The 21,133-nt window shown below is 44.1% G+C and overlaps 1 protein-coding gene across 5 annotated transcripts in view; it reads right to left on the bottom strand.

The window, feature by feature from the left end:
• PBX2 (PBX homeobox 2) overlaps window positions 1-21,133 on the bottom strand; it is a 38,601-nt gene that overhangs the window by 16,956 nt on the left and 512 nt on the right. For 3 of the 5 annotated variants that reach the window (XM_020813062.3, XM_020813060.3, XM_078388396.1), the window contains exon 2: window positions 18,162-18,247. In XM_020813062.3, the coding sequence (XP_020668721.1) occupies window positions 18,162-18,247 (86 nt within the window). The remainder of the gene's footprint in view (window positions 1-18,161; window positions 18,248-21,133) is intronic. The other 2 variants (XM_020813061.3, XM_078388395.1) reach the window with 1 other exon arrangement.

Raw genomic sequence — 21,133 nt, forward strand, 5'->3', positions numbered from 1 at the left:
ATTCTCCCACCCCTCAAAAAATAAAAAGGTTCGCAACATTATAAGCACTTCTGCAAGATTTGTAAGAAAATATTCATTCTGCCACTCCCCCCCCCCCCCCCAATTATCTTCCTGTTTTTACTACCTGGGATTGGTGTATATGTGTCTGGCTCTAACTCCTACAAGAGTTTTTTTCTCTCTTCAAAAAGTGTTTGCAGTTCAGAAAAAAAAAACCTAAAAGATGGAAAGAGAACACTGACCTTGGTGTCTTCCTGAATATAAAATGATCTACTGTACTTCCACTTTAGAACTGACAAGATGAAAACCGTTTGTGAAAACTCTTGAATTTTCACCAAGGACAAGAACAGGGCGACCCTAAAAGGAAACAGTCTTCTTGGCTATGGCTCCTGGGTGGTGGACAAAACTCACAAGGACCACAACAGCCACAATCCTCCAAACTGCATAACTATGGGCTGAGAGCTACAGTCCAAAACAAACAAACAAAAAATGTCCATGCTCTGTTTGTAGACTGTCAGACCCTTGAAGATAAATGTTTTAATAAACAATGAAGAAAATCCCACTGATTTGAATGAGGCTTACTCCCAGGTAAATATTCATTCACTCAAAACTAACTCATCAAAGCCTGGTATTGTTCTCAGCTGCAGGACAGGGTTGTGTGTCCAAGGCAGACTACTTCCTTCACGTGAAGCCCTACCCCATCCTCAGGGTTGAATTGAGATGCAACAGAACAGTCTAGTCTGCAATTACAGCCTTTCATTTCAGGCATCCTGAATTCATGCATGTGTGGCTTCAGAGACTGTTGGATAGCTCAGTGGTTTAGGGATCTGGTTGTGGAGCCAGAGGTTTGGAGTTCGATTCCCCACTGTGCCTCCTTGGCAGGGGTTGGGCTCGATGATCTAGAGCAGGGGTCCCCAACTTTTTTAACCCCGCGGACTGGTGGGGGAATGCGGGGCACCCCCCCCGCGATTGTGCGCGAAGGAACGCGCTTGCTCTTCGTGCACTCTCGTGGGGGGGCGCATGCGTGCTCATGCGCATGCGCAAGGGGCGACATGGCGCTCGTGCACATGCACAAAGGGGTGGGGGAGTGCTTGCGTGGACGCAGGCGCACGTGCGCATGCACAAAGGGGTTGGTCGGGAGGGGGTGCAGTGGGGAGGTCTGTCTCCACGGCCCGGTCCAGCTCAGGCCACGGACCGGAACCAGGGCGCGGACTGGGGGTTGGGGACCTCTGATCTAGAGGATCTCTGCAGTTCTACTAAGAGGATGATTATATAAGCATAACATCATTTGAGCAATGAAGTAATCTTCACTGTAGAAATACAATGCCTGCACTGTTCAAATTAACAGTCTTATCTTCAGGATCAAAGCCACCTCTGCTGTGTGTTTGCATGGCAGCAGCAAACTGTGCATAGCAATGGCTGGCTGGCGACCGATGCCAACCACTCATGGCCCTCTTCCATTCTCCTGGAACCTCTTCTGAACTCTGGAAAACTCTGGCTGTGGGTCTGGCATGTATTTTAAATAAAGCAAGAAACGAATGCTTAATTGAATGAGCTTCAAAGGGACGCCTTAAGAGGTTGTTTTTAAAGCAGACGGTCCACAAGTAGAATAACAAGGGGTGAGGACAGATGCAAGACAGATGACTGAAGCAGCTTTTGAATCATCAGTAAGCACATCTGTCAAAAGCATTGCCAAGGGAGGGAGAAACGAGGCTCATCCCATGGGAGAAAAATAACCTTTTGTAGTTAAGTGTTAGCTTGTTTGCTATTACCAATGCTATTATCAAGTACATTACAAAGAAACATACAATAAATTACACTAAAGGCAGACACTCATCTAACCCAACAAGACTTACAGTAAGCCAACGGCAACAGTACTTTGAGAATCACCAGCATGCATCTGATTCTACAACACGGAGAAAGCTACGTTACTTGAAAAATACTTAAAAAATATTGTGGCGGCTCAAACGCTAAGGAGTTTTATTTGGGATCAACGTTTGTGGGCTGCAGATCCCTTCTTCATACATGTGGCATATAGATTCAGTAGGCAGACATTTACACAAGCATGGAGGGGGGGATGTGAAACATAAGGGAAATGCAAAGATCAAACATGGCGATGGTCTTATTACGCTGGATCTTTTGCTGTTCCACTGACATTCCTCTCCTCCTCATGTCTGTGTAAACATCTGCAAACATACACTCCGTGCTTCTGAAGAAACAGGCTACAGTCCAAGAGGGCCTATGCCAAGCAAAAGCTGTCGGCATTCAAACTCGTAGTTCTTTTTGCTTCGATAGATGGTTATCGGATGAGAAATTCGAAGAAGGTTACGTGTTAATTACTGCGTCCTCCCAACTTCATAAGGTCTGCGTCCTTTCCTATCACTGGGAACTCTTCTTTTTAAGTTAGTGTCCAATTCTCTCCTCTGGTCAACAAAGATGCCCAGAGTCCTAAAGCAATCCCAAACATTCTGGTTTATCAGTGGCGGAAACAGGATGGGTGTACAGACCACAGATTTCAATTCCCTAAAAAGTGCAACGCCTCGAAAACTGACTTTTGTCACAGATCCATGCTGCGCCTGGGGATTCTGAGAGCTCCTAGTCCAAAATGTAATGCTTATAAGTTCTGAAAAAGAACATTGCAGCCCCAGGTACCTAATGTGCTAATCAATTTTCAGATGGTGCTGCAAGTTATGGGGATGGGCCGGTCCAGTCCTTGGCCTCTGTGCCTAATATAAGGGTTGGCAACTTCCAGAGATCCAGGACTGCTTTCTTAAAATAAATAAATAAATAAATTGAAGGGGATGCAGAGTGCAGTAATTCCACCCAACTTCCTGTACATTAAACAAGGGTATAATAAAATTACAATTCAAAGGGGATGCAACCGCAGAAAACAATGTTAACTTTATTGACATGGCAAATTTTGTAGTTGCTTTTAAAGTTACATCTTAAAGGTTTTCAGAGGCATTTAGATGGGAAGGTTTCAAGTTTTGTGGCTGTCCCTTATCCATGTTAAAGGTTTTTGGGCTTTGATTTTTTCAGTTATAGAAAAGTAACATGCAACATAACACAGTAACACAACAAGTTCTTTTTAAAGAGTAACTGCAACAAGACAAAATTACTTGTCAAACCCAAATTACTTTTTTTGTTCTGGGCGAGACATGCAGAATTTCTACACACAGCATATATTTCAGACTGTAAAATTTGCTTCTGCAGGATGCAGTAATGGCTGCCAGCTTGGAAGACTGAGAGGGCCTTAGGTCAATTCCGAAAGGATAAGAACCAGACGTATCAAAGCCTTCTAGTCAGAATAGCTACGTATAGGTTGCCTCGTTTGTTTCTGCACACACACACACACGGCTTCCGCTCTCACCAACCAGCAAGCACTGCTCATTCCCACCCTGCTGCATGATCTTCCAGTCCTGGCAGACTTCTATTCTCCACCTCCAGCTGCCCTCTCAGATGAGATGGCGGACTAGGGATTCCTGCAGTGTAGCCTGGGAGTGGGCAGCTGCTGGAGGAGGCAGAGGAGGGAAGTCCGTGATCCTGCTAGGACTGGAAGATCATGCGACAGGGAGGGAATAAGCAGCATTTGCTGTCTGGTGAGTGGGGAGCCAGTGAGGCAAGAGAATGTGCAGCATCTGTGGTGCCGCGCCAATGACTTAAGATGACGTGTCATGAAGTGCTTCGTGCCCATCTCTAGTTGCCTGCAGCATCTCTCACAGGGGGAATTCAAACACAGAGGTGCTACTGCCTTCCCGGCCTTGAGTGTGAACTTCCAACAGGTATCTGGTTGACCACTGTGTGGCCTGTGGCACAAAACACACCCAAAGATCATGACTACACACATATGCCCTGAAACTATAAAAATACAGTGGTGCCTCGCATAGCGAGGTTAATCCGTTCTGGATTAACCTTCGCTATGCTGAAGCATCGTTGAACGGGGCAGGGAATTCCATTGGAACGCATTAAACATGGTTTAATGCGTTCCAAATGGGCCGAATACTCACCGTTCAGCGATGCTTCTTAATGGCTGGCAGCCATTTTCGCGCCCTCGCCTCGCTTAACGAGGGCGCGAAAACGCTGCGCGCGGCCATTTTCGGCCATTTCCGGGCTTCCGGCAGCCATTTTGGCCGCTGAACAGCTGATCGTCGGGCTTCGTTTTGCGAAGATCGGTAAGTGAAACGCTTACCGATCTTTGCAAAGCGAATTTTGCCCTATCTAAAAAACGCTGAGCGATCGCATTAGCGATCCCAAAAAAGGGATCGCTATGCGATTTCGTCGTTGTACGGTGCGCTCGTTAAGCGAGGCACCACTGTAGTCTCTATTCTCTTTCTCTTTTTCACTATAAGTGCTTTGACATACAAAAGCTTAAGAAAAATGGAAACTAGTTTGTCTTATAGGTGTTACATTGATTGATTGACTTTCAATTATTTTTATATCACCCAACATAGTGATAAGCACTTCTCTGGGCAGTTAACAATCATATAAAATAACCATCTCACTCAAACCACTAAACCCCAATAAGTCACACCTGCCCCAAATCAAACTGACTCAGAATACAACACAGATTTCTGTTTCTCTTTTACCACAAAAGGAGTGAGGCTATCCCTCATTACACTACAATTCTAATTTAACATACTCATGCATTTGTGGTTACTGCAAGAAATGAAATAACCGCAGGCTGTTCATTATCTGTAACTTACTTCCAAGTTTTGATCTGAACAAAGAGCTCTCTAGCTCAAAATTCTTTGATGCTGCACCTTAACAGAGGCCACCCAGAGATGGCACGAACCACTTGTTTGGTGGTTCCCAGCCCAGCCTCCTCTGGTGGGAGTCCACTCAGCTTCCTTGCCCTGCCTCCTCTGGTAGGAGACCACTCACTTCCTTGCCCTGCCTCCTCTGGTAGGAGACCACTTACTTCCTTGCCCTGCCTCTTCTGGTGGGAGTCCACTCAGCTTCCTTGCCTTGCCTCCTCTGGTAGGAGACCACTTACTTCCTTGCCCTGCCTCCTCTGGTGGGAGTCCACTCAGCTTCCCTGCCCTGCCTCCTCTGGTGGGAGTCCACTCAGCTTCCCTGCCCTGCCTCCTCTGGTGGGAGTCCACTCAGCTTCCCTGCCCTGCCTCCTCTGGTGGGAGTCCACTCAGCTTCCTTGCCCTGCCTCCTCTGGTAGGAGACCAATTACTTCCTTGCCCTGCCTCCTCTGGTGGGAGTCCACTCAGCTTCCCTGCCCTGCCTCCTCTGGTGGGAGTCCACTCAGCTTCCCTGCCCTGCCTCCTCTGGTGGGAGTCCACTCAGCTTCCCTGCCCTGCCTCCTCTGGTGGGAGTCCACTCAGCTTCCTTGCCCTGCCTCCTCTGGTGGGAGTCCACTTACTTCCTTGCCCTGCCTCCTCTGGTGGGAGTCCACTCAGCTTCCCTGCCCTGCCTCCTCTGGTGGGAGTCCACTCAGCTTCCTTGTCCTGCCTCTTCTGGTGGGAGTCCACTCAGTTTCCCTGCCCTGCCTCCTCTGGGCACTGCCTCTGAATGGGTGCCCACTAGAGAAGGCAGGCTGGGAAGCACCAAACACCTGTTCGGCTGACCAATAAACCAGGACTAATCGCCAAACCAGTAGTTTGGGCCCACCTCTAGAAGCCACCTTTTACTTAAAACATCACTGTAATTACGTAAATCTGTACCCATCAGCCTTTCAAGCCCCCCCTTCTTGTCTCATATGTGAACAACAGGATAGGACCCGTAAATAAAACACTGATGACACATACACAAAAACACATCAGCAGAGATAAGCCCAGGACATTTCTCCCTTCAAACAGACAAACAAGCAAACTGAACTTTCAACTACGAAACGAACAGAGGTGAAGGATGCTTTGCTCCAGGCACTCCAGGAAATGTGGATGGTACCCATGAACACTTCCTGGCCGACGTATATGTTTGAGAAGCAAGAGACGGAAGGTTTCATGCTTCATTTAGTGGTGCAGCTCCCTCATTTTCCATTTAAAAACAGAACACAGAATCCCAGTTCATGCTGAATAATTAAAGGTGATGTGATACAACCATGCACTGGGTAACACACAACAATGCAACCAGAACAGACCCTTCCCCTGGGTTACTTTTCACAATTAAAGGTTTGAAAAGACCAAAAGGCAACAATCGCATTACTTCACACCCTCTGAATAATAACAATTTAGAGGGTCCTTCCACCGCTGTCAAACAATAACACTGCCGCCCTGTGTTGCTTACTCACAGGAACAGCAAGTAATAATGAAGATTTTAGTAAGCTCGTTCCAAGCTCTGACCTCATGGCATGGCCAGGCCTTGCAAGGGGAGTGTGCTACGGTAACTAGACTAGGCTTGATCCCCATCTGTCTTATTTCCTCCTGGGCAATCATGTCGGACATTTTGAGTGACTCACATCTGATCACACCCTACAAATTACAGACCTATGGGACCAGTTTAATTCAACGAAGAAAGAGTTATGATGATTTACCAGGCCCAATTTGCATGTAGGCAGAACTTTTTGTAGTTGATGGATCTCCTCAGAGCTTACCATTTTAGAGAACTAGGGCTCTCAGGGAATCCCCTCAGCTGCCAGATTTCAACAGGGTAAGGCAAAGTGATTTTCCTTTAAAAAAGGCTAGGGTGGGTGGGGGAAAAAATGAGCAAGATCCAAATTCCAGCTTTTGGATATGCAGGAGATGAAGCTGTAAAGTCTATTATGTAAACAGTGAAAGGGAACAGACTGATTAAAATCCATTAGGAAGTTCTAATGTATCACCCAGAGCTTTGAATCAGATAAAAGTTTCTGATCAAAGTATTCTCGAAGGCTTTCACGGCCAGGATCTGATGGTTGTTGTGAGTTTTTTTGGGCTCTTTGGCCGTGTTCTGAAGGTTGTTCTTCCTGACGTTTTGCCAGTCTCTGTGGCCAGCATCTTCAGAGGACTAGAGTAGGAACTCTGTCCATGCTCTGTTGCTGTTTGTTGGATAGTTGAGTACAGTATTTATAGCTGTGGGAACAGCCTTTGTCCTTTTCAGCAGATAGGGTGATCAGCATGTTTTTGTCTCTCCCACTTATCACAACAATACATACACAACAATAACACACTGATCACCCTATCTCCTGAAAAGGACAAAGGCTTTTCCCATAGCTATAAATACTCAACTGTCCAACAAACAGCAACAGAGCATGGACAGAGTTCCTACTCCAGTCCTCTGAAGATGCTGACCACAGAGACTGGCAAAACGTCAGGAAGAACAACCTTCAGAATATGGCCAAAGAGCCTGAAAAACCCACAACATCCATTTCTGATCAAACTTACACCAGAGGGCTATTGTTGGGCTATTGTTTATCTAGCCTCACATAATGGAAATCGCTCACACCAGGAACACAAGGACAACTTTTTTAACGAACAATTTGCTCCAAGACTCCTCTGACTTTGCTTCCCAAATGTAAACTGGTAACAGAATTTTGTTCTCTATATATATCTCTCTTAACTGGCTTACCTGGTGCTGGGCTCCTTGCATTATCAGCAAAAGCTTTGTGAGTGCTCAGAGTTAATAAGGGAATGGTACTACCTGAATTTTGTCCCTCTCTGTATGCAGTCCATCCACTAAACCAGTGGTTCTTAACCTTTGTTACTTGGATGCTTTTGAACTGCAACTCCCAGAAACCCCAGTCAGGACAGCTGGTGGTGAAGGCTTCTGGGAGTTGCAGTCCAAAACTCCTGAGTAACCCAAGGTTAAGAACCAGTGCACTTCTAAACCACTCATTAACCACATAGAGTGCTACATGTGAAATTCTGGAAAACACTTAACATACCTGATAGAGTGGGTTATAATACATAAAACACATGTTATAACACATTTATAATGAATTTACTAGTCTCTCACATTCCAAATAAATATTTTGTGTGTGCTTGTTGTTTTGTATTTAATGAAAGAGACCTGCATTTTTCTAACATAGGACTCCTTCTGGAAATCAGAAAGACTGTCATATCTAATTTGCATAGGTATCTATTTAAAATATTTTTAAACCGCCTTTCTCCTTAAAAAATGAAGGAGAAGAAGCAAGGCAGCTTACAATATCAAAAACACAATATTAAAAGCTAAAAAATAGTATATTATTCACATATTAAAGAATTAATAACATGTTAAAATGCAAGGTAAAAATATTACTAAAAACAGATTTTAAAAAGGTAAAGGTAAAGGTTCCCCTTTGACAACTTTTTTTGTCCAGTCGTGTTCGACTCTAGGGGGCGGTGCTCATCCCCATTTCCAAGCCATAGAGCCAGCGTTTTGTCCGATGACAATCTTCCGTGGTCACATGGCCAGTGCGACTTAGACACGGAACGCTGTTACCTTCCCCCTGAGGTGGTCCCTATTTATCTACTCGCATTTGTATGCTTTCGAACCGCTAGGTTGGCGGGAGCTGGGACAAGCGATGGGCACTCTGTCGCATGGATTCGATCTTACGACTGCTGGTCTTTTGACCCTGCAGCACTGGCTTCTGCGGTTTAGCCCACAGCGCCACCACGTCCCTTAAAAACAGATTTAGAAGGAACAAAATATAAACAATCCTGTTTATTGTCTCTTAGACAGACAGACAGTCATTGAGGGAAAGCCTGCCTAAAAATAAAGGTCTTCGTCTGCTTGTGGGAGGACAGCAAAGATAGGGTCAGACTGGCCTCCTGTGGGAGGGAGTTCCAGAGTCCATGAATTCAATCCAATAAATGTATTGTCATTGTAAGTACTGTATATACATAGTATACCCATACAAATGCGCCCTTGGAATATGATGTGCATACCACACAAATTAGCTTTCTCATTTTTGTTCTATTTTTTTGTGTTTATTCTGTTGATGTGTATCATTTATATAGCAACATTACGTGGTGGCGCTGTGGGCTAAACCGCAGAAGCCTGTGCTGCAGGGTCAGAAGATCCGGCAGTTGTAAGATCGAATCCACGCAACGGAATGAGCACCCGTCGCTTGTCCCAGCTCCCGCCAACCTAGCGGTTCAAAAGCATGCAAATGCGAGTAGATAAATAGGGACCACCTCGGTGGGAAGGTAAACAGCGTTCCGTGTCTAAATCACACTGGCCATGTGACCAGATTGTCTTCGGACAAAACGCTGGCTCTATGGCTTGAAGAGCGGGATGAGCGCCGCCCCCTAGAGTCGGACACGACTGGACAAAAAATTGTCAAGGGGAACCTTTACCCTTTACCTTTACCTCAAAAATAGTTTTTAGTGAATTTCAAAGAAAAAGGTAGAATGCACTGTATTACAAGAACATCAACTGAGTCCATATGCTAGACTTACATTTTTGGTGGCTGATCTCACGCATATATTTCACAACTACATCGGAGTTACTGCTTGGGCACATACAGTCACAGAAAGTATGAAAAGGGCTTGGTTGGTTATGGCAATGAATCGGTTGTGACCAGTCTTTTTGGTGAAGCATGTCAAAGTCAAGTCTAAAGAACGAGATGAGGAGGTAACAGTGGGCACGAAAGTCAGAACTTCAAAGTTCTGACTTGCCAACTACAAAAAGTTACAAAATCTCCTAGCCAGCATGGGCAGCGGCTACACTACCTAAGAAATTTTGGAAGCCAAGATCTTAAAAATAAAAATTCTTCCAGGCTCTCACTCAAGTCTACAGAAGCATAAGGGAGCTCTGTAAACTTCGGGATGATCTGGCCTCTAAGCCTACACATCTGGAGAAAAGGGAGCAATAGGTTCAACCCAAAGCAACATCTGGAGGCACAAGCCATTACAGAACTCCATAACCTGTGTCACATGACACACATTTGATAGGAGCTATACACCTCATTAAATACAATGACATGAACCATCAGAGGAACCAACATTTGGGCCCATCCGCAGTGGCGCCGGCCATATTTGTATATCATACTGAAACCATAATTTCTTAAAGCAGATGTGGTCCTGAAGGGAACACAACAAATTTCAGTTGACTTCCCTTGCTGTTTTTTTTCCTGTCTCCCGTCCCTTCTGCCAGTTCCTATCTCAAAATGTGCAGCTGGACAAGCAAGCTACGGTTCTACCTTCAGACGGAAGAACAAACAAGCCAACTATCAACTAAAACCAAGCAAGCTAATATGATCTGGATTTTATGGTGTGTTAGCTACCTGCAGGAAAGGGACGTGGTCGTGCTGCGGGCTAAACCGCAGAAGCCTGTGCTGCAGGGTCAGAAGATCAAGCAGTCGTAAGATCGAATCCACGCGACAGAGGGAGCGCCCGCCGCTTGTCCCAGCTCCCGCCAACCTAGCGGTTCGAAAGCATGCAAATGTAAGTAGATAAATAGGGACCACTTCGGTGGGAAGGTAACGGCGTTCCGTGTCTAAGTCGCACTGGCCATGTGACCTCGGAAGATTGTCTTCGGACAAAACGCTGGCTCTATGGCTTGGAAATGGGGATGAGCGCCGCCCCCTAGAGTCGAACACAACTGGACAAAAATTGTCAAGGGGAACCTTTACCTTTACCTAGCTACCTGCAGAACCCACCTATTAGGTTCAAACCAGCTGTTTGTTTATTTATTTATTAGCTATTAAGTATAATCTTAATTGACTTTCATGAGCTCAAGAAAGCCCCTGTCTCTCCCCCTTCCTTCATCTCCACAACAACCCTCCTGAGGTAAGGGAGTCGGAAAGGGACTGAGGGCCAAGGACACCCAGTGGGTTTTTGTACTTCTGTAGGAATTTGAACCTAACTCCTATACGCTGTAGGGCAGTTACATAACGATGGCAGTATACCGGATACCAACTCGATGCATAAACATACAGCCAGCTTAAAGAATGTAGGCTTTGCAAGTAAAAATCTCAGAAGAGGCAGGCTTATTTAATTCAAATAAAGTCTCGCTGTGTGGTCGATATAAAATACAAATGCAAAAATAGGTGATACCTTTCTAGATCACTAAAAAACCACAATAAATACAATACTTATGTAAGGCTCACAGGCACTGGGGAAGAATATCAATACCACTGATGATTCACAACCAGTCCAGGGTGGTCACCCACCCTATATTTTTTGGGGGGTGAGCTGCCAGGAATCAGTGTATTGTATAGCCTGCCCCCCCATCTCTTAAGCCAAAGTAGGGTACTTATGCAAAAGAAGCAGAAGTATGAACAATTTGCTTGATTCAGCTTTTCTTGGCAGTGCATGAAGATTGCTGGGAGGGAGATTTAACAAAGAGTACAGAGTCACACAGTGTTCTCTTGAATGTGGGGAATTTAAAAAGGCCTTTACAGGGTGGGGCGAGGTTTCAATCTCCCTGGAGGGTACCAGGTAGGGCAGGGAAGAGATTCAACACATCAAGATAAATATATATATATGCAATTACCTGTGGCAGCCAGGGGGAGGGGAAAGAGATGACATGACTTGGCATGCAGAGGAAACAAGCACGGAGCGTAGAAGAAACACCAGGAGGCTGGAGCCATTTGTATTAAAAAAAAATTATTTTCAGACCAGTTCTTAATTTTATATGATGGGTCTACATCAAAAATGAAAAGCCACAATTATCAACTATACAATAAAATGAAAGTCGTAAAATATGTAAGGACACAACCAACAGATCAGTAAAAAAAGAAGAAGAAAGAAAAGCAAAGAAAACAAAATGAAAAAAAAATCCAAACCAAATCGGTTGTTGTTATGTGCCTTCAAGTTGCCTCTGACTTATGGCAACCCTATAAATGAGTGGCCTCCAAAATGTTCTGACCACAACAACCCTGCTCAGTTCTGGAATACTCAAGGCTGTGGGTTTTTTAGAGAGTCAATCCAAGCTGAGCCAACAGTGTGATGTCGCTACAAAAAAAGGCTAATGCTATTTTAGGCTGCATTAATAGAAGTATAGTTTCCAAATCCCGCAAGGTGCTAGTCCCTTCTATTCAGCACTGGTTAGGCCTCACCTTGAGTACTGTGTCCAGTTCTGGACACCACACTTCAAGAAGGACGCTAACAAATTTGAACACGTTCAGAGGAGAGCGACAAGGATGATCGGGGGCCTGGAAACCAAGCCTCATGAGGAAAGGCTGAAAGACTTGGGCATGTTTAGCCTTGAGAAAATAAGAGTGAAGGGTGATATGACAGCACTTTTCAAATATCTGAAAGGCTGTCATAGAGAGGAGGGGAAATATCTGTTCTCAATCATCCCAGAGTGCAGGACATGCAACAATGGGCTCAAGTTACAGGAAACCAGATTTTGGTTGAATGTCAGGAAAAACTTCCTAACTGTTAGAAAGGTACGACAGTGGAACCAATTACCTCAAGAGGTGGCAAGTGCTCCAACACTGTAGGCATTCAAGATAAATTTATACAACCACCTGACAGATCTGCTTTGATTTGTATTCTTGCACTGAGCAGGGGTCGGATTCTATGGCTTTACAGACCCCTTCATGATTCTATCTCATATTTGGTCTTCCATTTCTGCCTTCTACACTCACTGAACTTTCCCAGTACAATTGTCTTTTCCAGAGAATCCTGCCTTCTCGTGATGTGCCCAAAGCAGGACAGCTTCAGTTACATTATTTTCGCCTCCAGAGATAATTCAGGCTTGATTTGCTCTAGAATCCACTTGTTCATTTCTCGTGGCAAAGCAGGACTGAAGTTGAACATTAAGAAGTCAAAAATCACGAGTACTGAAGAACGACGCATCTTTAATATTAGCAATGAAGATGGAGACTGCAGCCAAGAAATCAGAAGATGACTAAGACTTGGAAAAGCAGCAATAAAGGAATTAGAAAAGATCATCCAGTGTAAGGATGTGTCACTGGAGATCAAAACTGAGACCGTACACACTCTTGGATTTCTGATCAGCATGTGTGAGTGTGAAAGCTGGACAGTAAAGAGAACTGATGGGGGAAAAATTGATTTATTTAAAATATGGTGCTTTGCAGATACCGTGGACTTGCTGGAGAGAACAAGAGGCTCTCAGAACAAATCAAGCCCGAATCATAGTCCTTTCAAGTCACTGTTGCCTTCTGCCAGTAAGATTGTGTCATCTACATTTCTTAAATTATTGATGTTTCTTTCGCCAAGTTTCATTCCTCCTTCATCTGAATTCAGTCTGGTTTTCTGTATGACATGCTCTGCATACAGATTGAACTGATAGGGAGATAAAATGTATCTTTGTCTGATACCTTTGCCTATAAGAAACTGTTCTGACTTTCCATATTCTGTCCTAACAGTAGCTTTTTGTCCACAATACAGGTTACACATCAGGACAATCAAGTCCGGAGGCACACTATTTCAGAAAAACCCACTGTTTTCCTGATGCACAGAGGCCTTGCTGCAGTCTAAAGAATAGATTTATTTTCTTTAGAAATTCTTTGGGGCTCTCCCTTAGCCAGCAGATGTATTTGCAATATGATCTCAAGTGTCTCTTCCTTTTTGGAATCCAGCTGGAACCTCAGTCAGTTCTTGCTCCATATAAGGTAAAAGCCTTTGTGTCAGCAAAACAGCCAAATTTAATAAAACAGCATTTACTGCTCTTCCTAGAACCAGATTAGACTAGACATCATTTGCAAAATTAGCAATTTTGTGTATGGCTTTTAAAAAGTAAGTAGTAAAAGAGAGGAGGACCTGGATTAGATTCTGCTGGGAATGTAGGATTAACACCTTGCTTTCTAATGTGGTCCTAATCCAACTGGGGTACTGCATCTTTTTGCCATGGGGGGGGGAACCCTATGACTTTGCACTAACATAAGCCTTTCTTTTAGTGCAACAATAATTTCATTGTATTCATAAAGGCTTTCATGGTCGGGATCTAATGGTTGTTGTGGGTTTTCGGGCTCTTTGGCCATGTTCTGAAGGCTGTTCTTCCTAATGTTTCGCCAGTCTCTGTGGCCGGCATCTTCACACTGATCACCATAATCACCCATCTCCTGAAAAGGACAAAAGCTGATCTCACAGCCATAAATACTCAACTCCCAAACAAACTGCACCAGAGCACAGAGTGCTGTCCTCTGAAGATGCCGACCACAGAGACTGGCAAAATGTTAGGAAGAACCACCTTTGGAACATGGCCAAAGAGCCTGAAAAACCTACAACAACCAATAACTTCATTCCTTCTGATCCCTCAGATCAGATGAAGACCACAGGAAAGGCCAAAATATGAATGCCGCCCTTTCGGACCACATCAGGGATGTGGTCCAAAAGGCCAGCTTAGGAGGGTAGGTGTCATACTTGCAACAAGTTTTTTTTAAATGATCCACACATTTGTTAGTTGAATGAATGTCTTCACTTGAAGGAGATAAAGAGCCACCACAGAGAGAGCTGTTAATTTTAAAAAAGCAAGACTATCCTTCATAGACTGCATGCTCCATAAACTCTTACTACCTGATCACGTCTCAAGGATGTTCCTAGAGGAGATGAGGTTCCCTCAAATATCCCACGCCATATAAGGTCTGAAAAGTACAAAAACCAAGACTTTGAGGCAAATTAACGAGGAAACAATCCTGTGAACCTGGTAAAGTATGTTCACTGAGCAATAGCTGCGCTGCATTATGGAGCGACTGCAGTTGCAGGACTGTCTTCAAGGCCAGCCCCACAACCAATGTGCTACAACAGTCAAGGCAAAAGGTTACCAGACTATGCGAGTCTCTTAACTCTGTGCTCCAGAAAAAGGTTGGCGGTAATATACAAGGCAGAACACGATAAAAATTAGCCACAATTCAAATCAAAGCGAAACAAATCCTAAAGACCCTTTGAATCCAGGCAAGAGAGTGAAAGCGTGCTCCTGACGGTTGCATTTTTCTTTAGTACTGATCATGGGAGCGCCATCTCCCACTGTACCTAAACGCTGTGGATTATTTTAGAAGGCAAAGGCACATAGCACACAGTTCCCTTCACATACCTTGCTGACCTAGTTCTGCCTAATAACAAGACAAGCCCTGTGAAAAGTTATTGTTCCAAACATCTGTAGGTGACAGTGTCTCACATATATATACATAAATAAGATTTCCTACACAGGAGGCCTTCTCTGTCACAAGAAAAGCAGCAGCCTTCGCTCCACATCCCTGAAACAAACCCACACAAACACATCTGTACTGCTGGAACATTGCAATTTTGCCGCCTAGACCACACAGACTTTTAATGAACAACAGTATACATTTTATATGCAGCACTTTAAACCACAAGCTTCCAGAGAAACAATTTCCACATTGTTTCTGCAGCATTACCCACAACATACTTTTCATACAGAAATCACAAAGGGCTCCATGTCATCTCAAAGAGATAAACCTGATTAACTACCCAATCCTACCTATGTTGATGTGGAAACCTGTGTGTGGTTTACTCTTAGGAAAGCATGCATAAACTTGTAACTCTGCCTGAGGCTCAAATTCTATGCACATTTACCGGGGGGGGGGGAAGGATCACACTGAAATTAATGGTATTTAGGAAAGATGACTTTTTAAAGACAATAATTCCTTGAATATCCCAGGCTGCATAAGCCAGCTGGAGGATTCTGAGAAATGCGGTCCAAAAAAGTAACAATTCCGCACCCTGTTTCGAAGTAATCTTGCATAGGATTGGACAATTTAGTGACCAGAGTCCTACTGCTGGTTGTGTGAGGTCTCTGCCACAACCAATTGCAGCTAATTGACAAGGTGCTCCCTCTGTGCAGCTTTGCTCCTCCTCCATGCAGTGATTGCTTGCAGCCTCTTTGGTTCCGATCAAAATTGAACCCCGCGCGCAGGGGAGGGCGGAGGTGGAGACACAGACACACAGACAGACAGACAGACAGACAGACAGACAGACACACACACACACACACACACACACACACACACACACACGCTCAGGGGCAAAATCGTGTGCACAAGAGGCAAAGCTCCACCCAGCGGAGCGGAACATTAGAGTATATGTTGGTGCCAGGACACATCTCTGTGGAGCGATCAGGTATACACTAAACACACAACTGAGACACACCACTGCACTTCATCAATTAGCAACAGCAAGCTGTATAAACCTTATGTGAACCCTCTACAGGATTCTGGCCATTGTGGCATAAAACTTCCTTCAACCAGAACCTATTTTATCAGATACATGAAAAGGCTGATCTAATTTGGCAGGTATATTCAGTCACAGAGGAGGATGTTGAGAATATAATACAAACTGTGGGGCTAAAGGATTATTAACTGCAAGAGATGCCTGTTACCTGTGTCACACGTCTACACGAGTGTATCCACTACCAAACCAGTCTTTCAAAGAGCTTGGGTTCTATAAATTTAGTTGAAGACCCACCTCGTCAGGTCGGCTTTTAATGGCCATAACTGAGCTCCTGGAGACTGGTTTTTAGCTAAGATAAGTTTGCTTTTTGGTTTTAATCATTTAACGTATTTTAATTATTATTATAATTTTAATGTGACATTTATTGCCTTTGTTATTTTACTTGTTTTAACATTGTGAGACGCATTGAGTCCCCTCACTGGGAGAAAAGCAGCTCAATCTACAAATGATACTAAAAAAACAAATACATTTAAAACACAAGTAAGTGACCTGATATTCCCTAGATGTTTTGAACTATAACTCCCACAAGCCCCAAGCATTATATCCAGGAATTCTGTGAACTGTAGTCCTAAAAGAGCACCAAGCTGCTTACCCATGATTTTGAGAGTCTCATCTCATGGAGATCCAGATTCAAGTTCTCAATCTACTCTAAAACCTACTGCGTGTCTTCTTGGGTCAACGGCTCGGAGCTACGTAGGCCACCTTGAGCTCCTTCAAAAGGAGCAATAAAACACAATGGACTATTCACCATAAAACAGTACAGTACTCTTTCCCAGCTAGCTGTTCTGAGTGATAAATTTGCACACCGTATTAGCACACACCAAGAGGAAGTATTCATTTAGAGACACATTTTAAAAAAACAAAGAACAGTTTTTAAACTTTCATTCCCAGAAGCCATCTTTAGAATCAAACTGCAAAAAACGGAGTCCATTGCTTTCCCCCTGATTTTGATTATATTCCCTGAGGATACCAATTGCAAAGAAAAAGAAGGAAAAGAAAAGAACACAGTAGAGTCCTCGGTGATGTGACTCAGCATAAACTGGAGTGTGACCATGTTGTAGGTCTTGACCCACCAGCTGTAGACCAGCGACAAATACAACGCACTTAAGCAAACCCCGCTCGTCCAGCACACGCTCAGACACTCCCAGATATAATTTCCAAAATCCAGTTTCGCCATTTTCTCCCATTCACGGCGTGGCTAACTCTTTGTGACTTTAGCTGGATTGAAGCCATTTCAATGGGTAAAGATGTATAGGTCTGTGGCCTTTGCAACAGCTGAAGAAATGCTTGATCCGATCCATCCGCTTAAACCAGATGAACTTTTAACAACGGTCCCGACGCACATCCACTCTCCTTTTTCGCTAATCCTCTCGGAGGCCCTGTGGTTTGGACCACGTCCGATTCACTTTTTAATCTAGTCGGGTCAGAGCGCAAATTCAAATAACTTGGGAAGCAGCCTCTGTCTGTCTCGCTCTTTCTCTCTTTCTTCCACCCACCCACCCACCCACCCCACCCCCGGCAACACTCACACGCAGCCTTTCTATAGATCCCTCAGCAAAGCACACCCTACACCCTGAAGCCCGAAACCTAACCCAACTAGTTGGAGGGGGGGAGCAGATCCTCCAAGCACAGACTGTTGAAGGAGAAAGAGTCAGCAATGAACATGAAAAAATAAAAATGAAGGGAAAGCAGCGCGGAGGAGGTGGGCAGTTATTGTGGACAAAAGATCCACTAGGAGAAACCTCTTCCGATTCCTCAAAGGAAACAGTGTGAACACACATACACACACACACACACACAAGAGGGGCAGTCTTCAAAGCACAACAGTGAAAAGAAAGGAGAGGAGGATGGGGAGGAAGGGAGCGAAGTGGCTACAAAGAAAACCAGGCAGGCAGGCAAAGAAATTCCAGACGCACCAAGATGGCGCAGAGACAACAGGCCTCTGGCAAAACCTCTTGAGGGAAAATTCACGTCTCTTCGTTTCTCTGTACCATACCAAACTCTCCCGAAACCCTTTTTCACTGCCTACCTTTCCCCTCTCCTACAAAATATTTTTCCTAATACACCGAAATGCACCGATAAAGTTCAAGTCCTTTTTTTTTTAAAGGAACGAACACAACCCACCCTCTCAAATCCTGGACCAAACAATACCTGTTTTTTCTTTGATTTCACAGAGGACCGTGAATAAGGCCGGCTTCATGCGGTGACAATTCAGCGCGTGTTTCCTGCAGTTTAAACAGTGGAAGAGAGAGCAGATAAAGCCGATGTTTTTGGAAAGAGTTTGGAGGGAGTAATTTTTTTTTAAAAAAAGCCGCCGCCCCCCCCAAAAAATTATGCCTGCTTCTGCTAGCTCTAGTAAATATCAGCCTGGCAAACAACCCACCCTCCATTTATTCATGCATATCATGGAGTCTTCACCAACACCCACCCACACAGACTGAGTAATCCCAATTTAATTCTAGCATCTGGACCACCAGTAAGAAAAATATGCATTTTCTTCTATTGTTAAATGGTTTACAAAAACACCAGGGAGATGTTATAGGTATTGTAAAAGGGACAAAGTTTGTGCAAGTTCAGGAAGGAAAAGAGTTTCCTTAAAAAATAATTATTACATTTGTTTGGATAAATGGCATGTATCAATAACATAAAACCAATATATTGTCTCAATATTTTTATTTGCCTCTCTCTCCCTATCTTTCTTCTCCCCCCCCCAAGTAGGTAGTAAATGCAGTTTACAATTATTTAAAATCACACCCAATTGCTTCCGATTCATAAATGCACAAATCTCCATTTTGGTTATACAACTCATCCTATTTTTAAACAATAACCCAATTCACAAAATACTGGCATCATTGCTGCATATTAAAAGAATTCCGATATAGCATGCAATCTGAACGCTAAATATCCATAAGATGCATGCAAACACACCTTCAAACAAAACTCCACAATCAGTCCACATCCTGGAAGCCCTAAATACAGCACCCACAATTTGGACCCACACACACACAACCCAGAACTTCTGCAACCAACCCCTCCCCTTCTAAACACAACTTTCACAGTCCGGATTGAAACACATCACTCAGAGAGCCCTTTCCTGTTTACAGCTCTAAAACATCCACCAGGCAGCAAAATTCAATACAAGAACTCTTCACACTGCTTGTTTATTCAACGTCCGGTTTGCTTTACACTGGATTTAATGCACACACATCCACCTGGCTCTCAAAAAGGGACATTTCTGAGAAGCTTAACTTTCCAGACATACAACACTCTGCCTTCCAGACCACACTACAGTACTTTGAAAAAGCGAAGCAACATTGCCCTTGTGTTCTCTTACCCACAATGACATCTAAGAATTTAAAGCAGCCTTTTCGATGCAAACCACAACTCTTCACACATACCACACAGCATTAGGACATGTCTCTGAAACCATACGCTTGCAAACAGGATCTCAAGATTAAATTCATTCCCCATTACCAATCTATAAATATGTTATATTTTTAAGTTTATTCCTTTATTATTATTATTTCTACTGTTATGTTAAATGGTACTTGGTGGTATTAAATGCTGTAAACTGCCCAGATTAGCCTAGGTCAGAGGGGCGGTATAAAAATGAAATAAATAAATAAAACATACGTAAATATGGTTACTGTTGTCTTTAAAAATGCAAACACATTTAAAAACTGAACACAAAAACATATACTCTCCAAAGTGAACAAAACCAACAATTTCTCCAACCACTTCATGAGGATCAGTCAAAATGCCACATAAGTAAGTTTCTAAATTCTCTTTTTTAAGTTCCTCAGCTTGAAAGCTTGATGCTCTTTGGTAGCACAGTAAGATACTGTGGCTTTTTATTCTGATTTTTCTCAAGGGCCACCACCGTCCTCTTTATATTCAAAGTTTGGCATTTACAAAAACTCAGCCCAAACACTAAGGCCTTCTCCAGATTGGAGAAATGTATGTACAGTAGTTGCAAATATGAATGTGCAGCCCAAAGACCCTAACAATATGAGACAGGATACCTCTGAAATCAAAAGCGCAGACTGGGAGCTGGGACAGAAAATGCAGGCAGTGGGGTGAAAAGTCAAAATCTTAAAATTTTCTGGGGAGAGGTTGACTAGTTCAAGCAAAAGACATGGGTCAGAGGAATAAATTGGAGCAGGTTTTTTTTTTCCAGAGGGAACCCCCCCCACCGCCACCACCTCTTTCTTTCAACAAACTGTTACATCTTCTTCTTAAAAATGGGTTGGATTCTGGCTCAGTCTTTGAGCGGACCTAAGTTAATATATCTGTTAGGGCTATATTGCCCTACTGATCTGCGTGAGTCTACTCTAAACATGTCTGGACCCAATCCTATAGTGTAATCACCCAGTAATGCCAGTCATTGTTTGCCACTTTCAATTGGTAACCAGTTCAATACATTCATATTCTACATGCATATGCCCTATATCAGGCTATAAGATGCACACGCCACTTAATTCGCTACACTTCTCTTTTTTGTCCTGAATCCCAAATCAAACAAGACCCAATCATCCCACATAAAGTCTTCCCCTTCCCGATTTCCTATCCAAGAAACAACACCAAACTTGTGCCATACTTCTAGGCCTCCAGCTATTCCCTAGAGACACCGATGGAGTTCCCTCCCAAGTAACCCTATCCCTAGAAGCTCCATCTTCTCACCGCAAGCACCTCATTCCCCCAGGGACCCCCCCCGTCCCACCCAAAAGCCCCAACTGGGCATCCCCAAAGATCTTAGATCCACAAATCCAGGACCGCTGAAGTTGCCCCCATTAAAAAAAGTGCCTCCTTCGGCCCCTAGGGGTTACCACGATCTGGAGAAACTCTCCATCACAACCCTTAGAAACCTCCAAGCCTCCCCGCCACCCACAAAACCTCTCTCCAGTGGGGCGCCCAGATCCCACGCCGCCCCATTCAGACTTTCGGGCTCCTGGCGCTCTTTTTCCACGCCAGCTCCATCCATCCATACATCCACGCCTGGCCGAGAGTTGCCTGCCCCACGCACTCACACACAAAGGCAGAGAGAGACCCTCCTCCGACCCAAACTTTCCCAACAACCCCCCATTAAAAAAAAAACCCTCAACACACACACACACACACAATGC

This window comes from Pogona vitticeps, chromosome 2 (assembly GCF_051106095.1).
Source record: "Pogona vitticeps strain Pit_001003342236 chromosome 2, PviZW2.1, whole genome shotgun sequence".
Taxonomy (NCBI): Eukaryota; Metazoa; Chordata; class Lepidosauria; order Squamata; family Agamidae; genus Pogona; species Pogona vitticeps.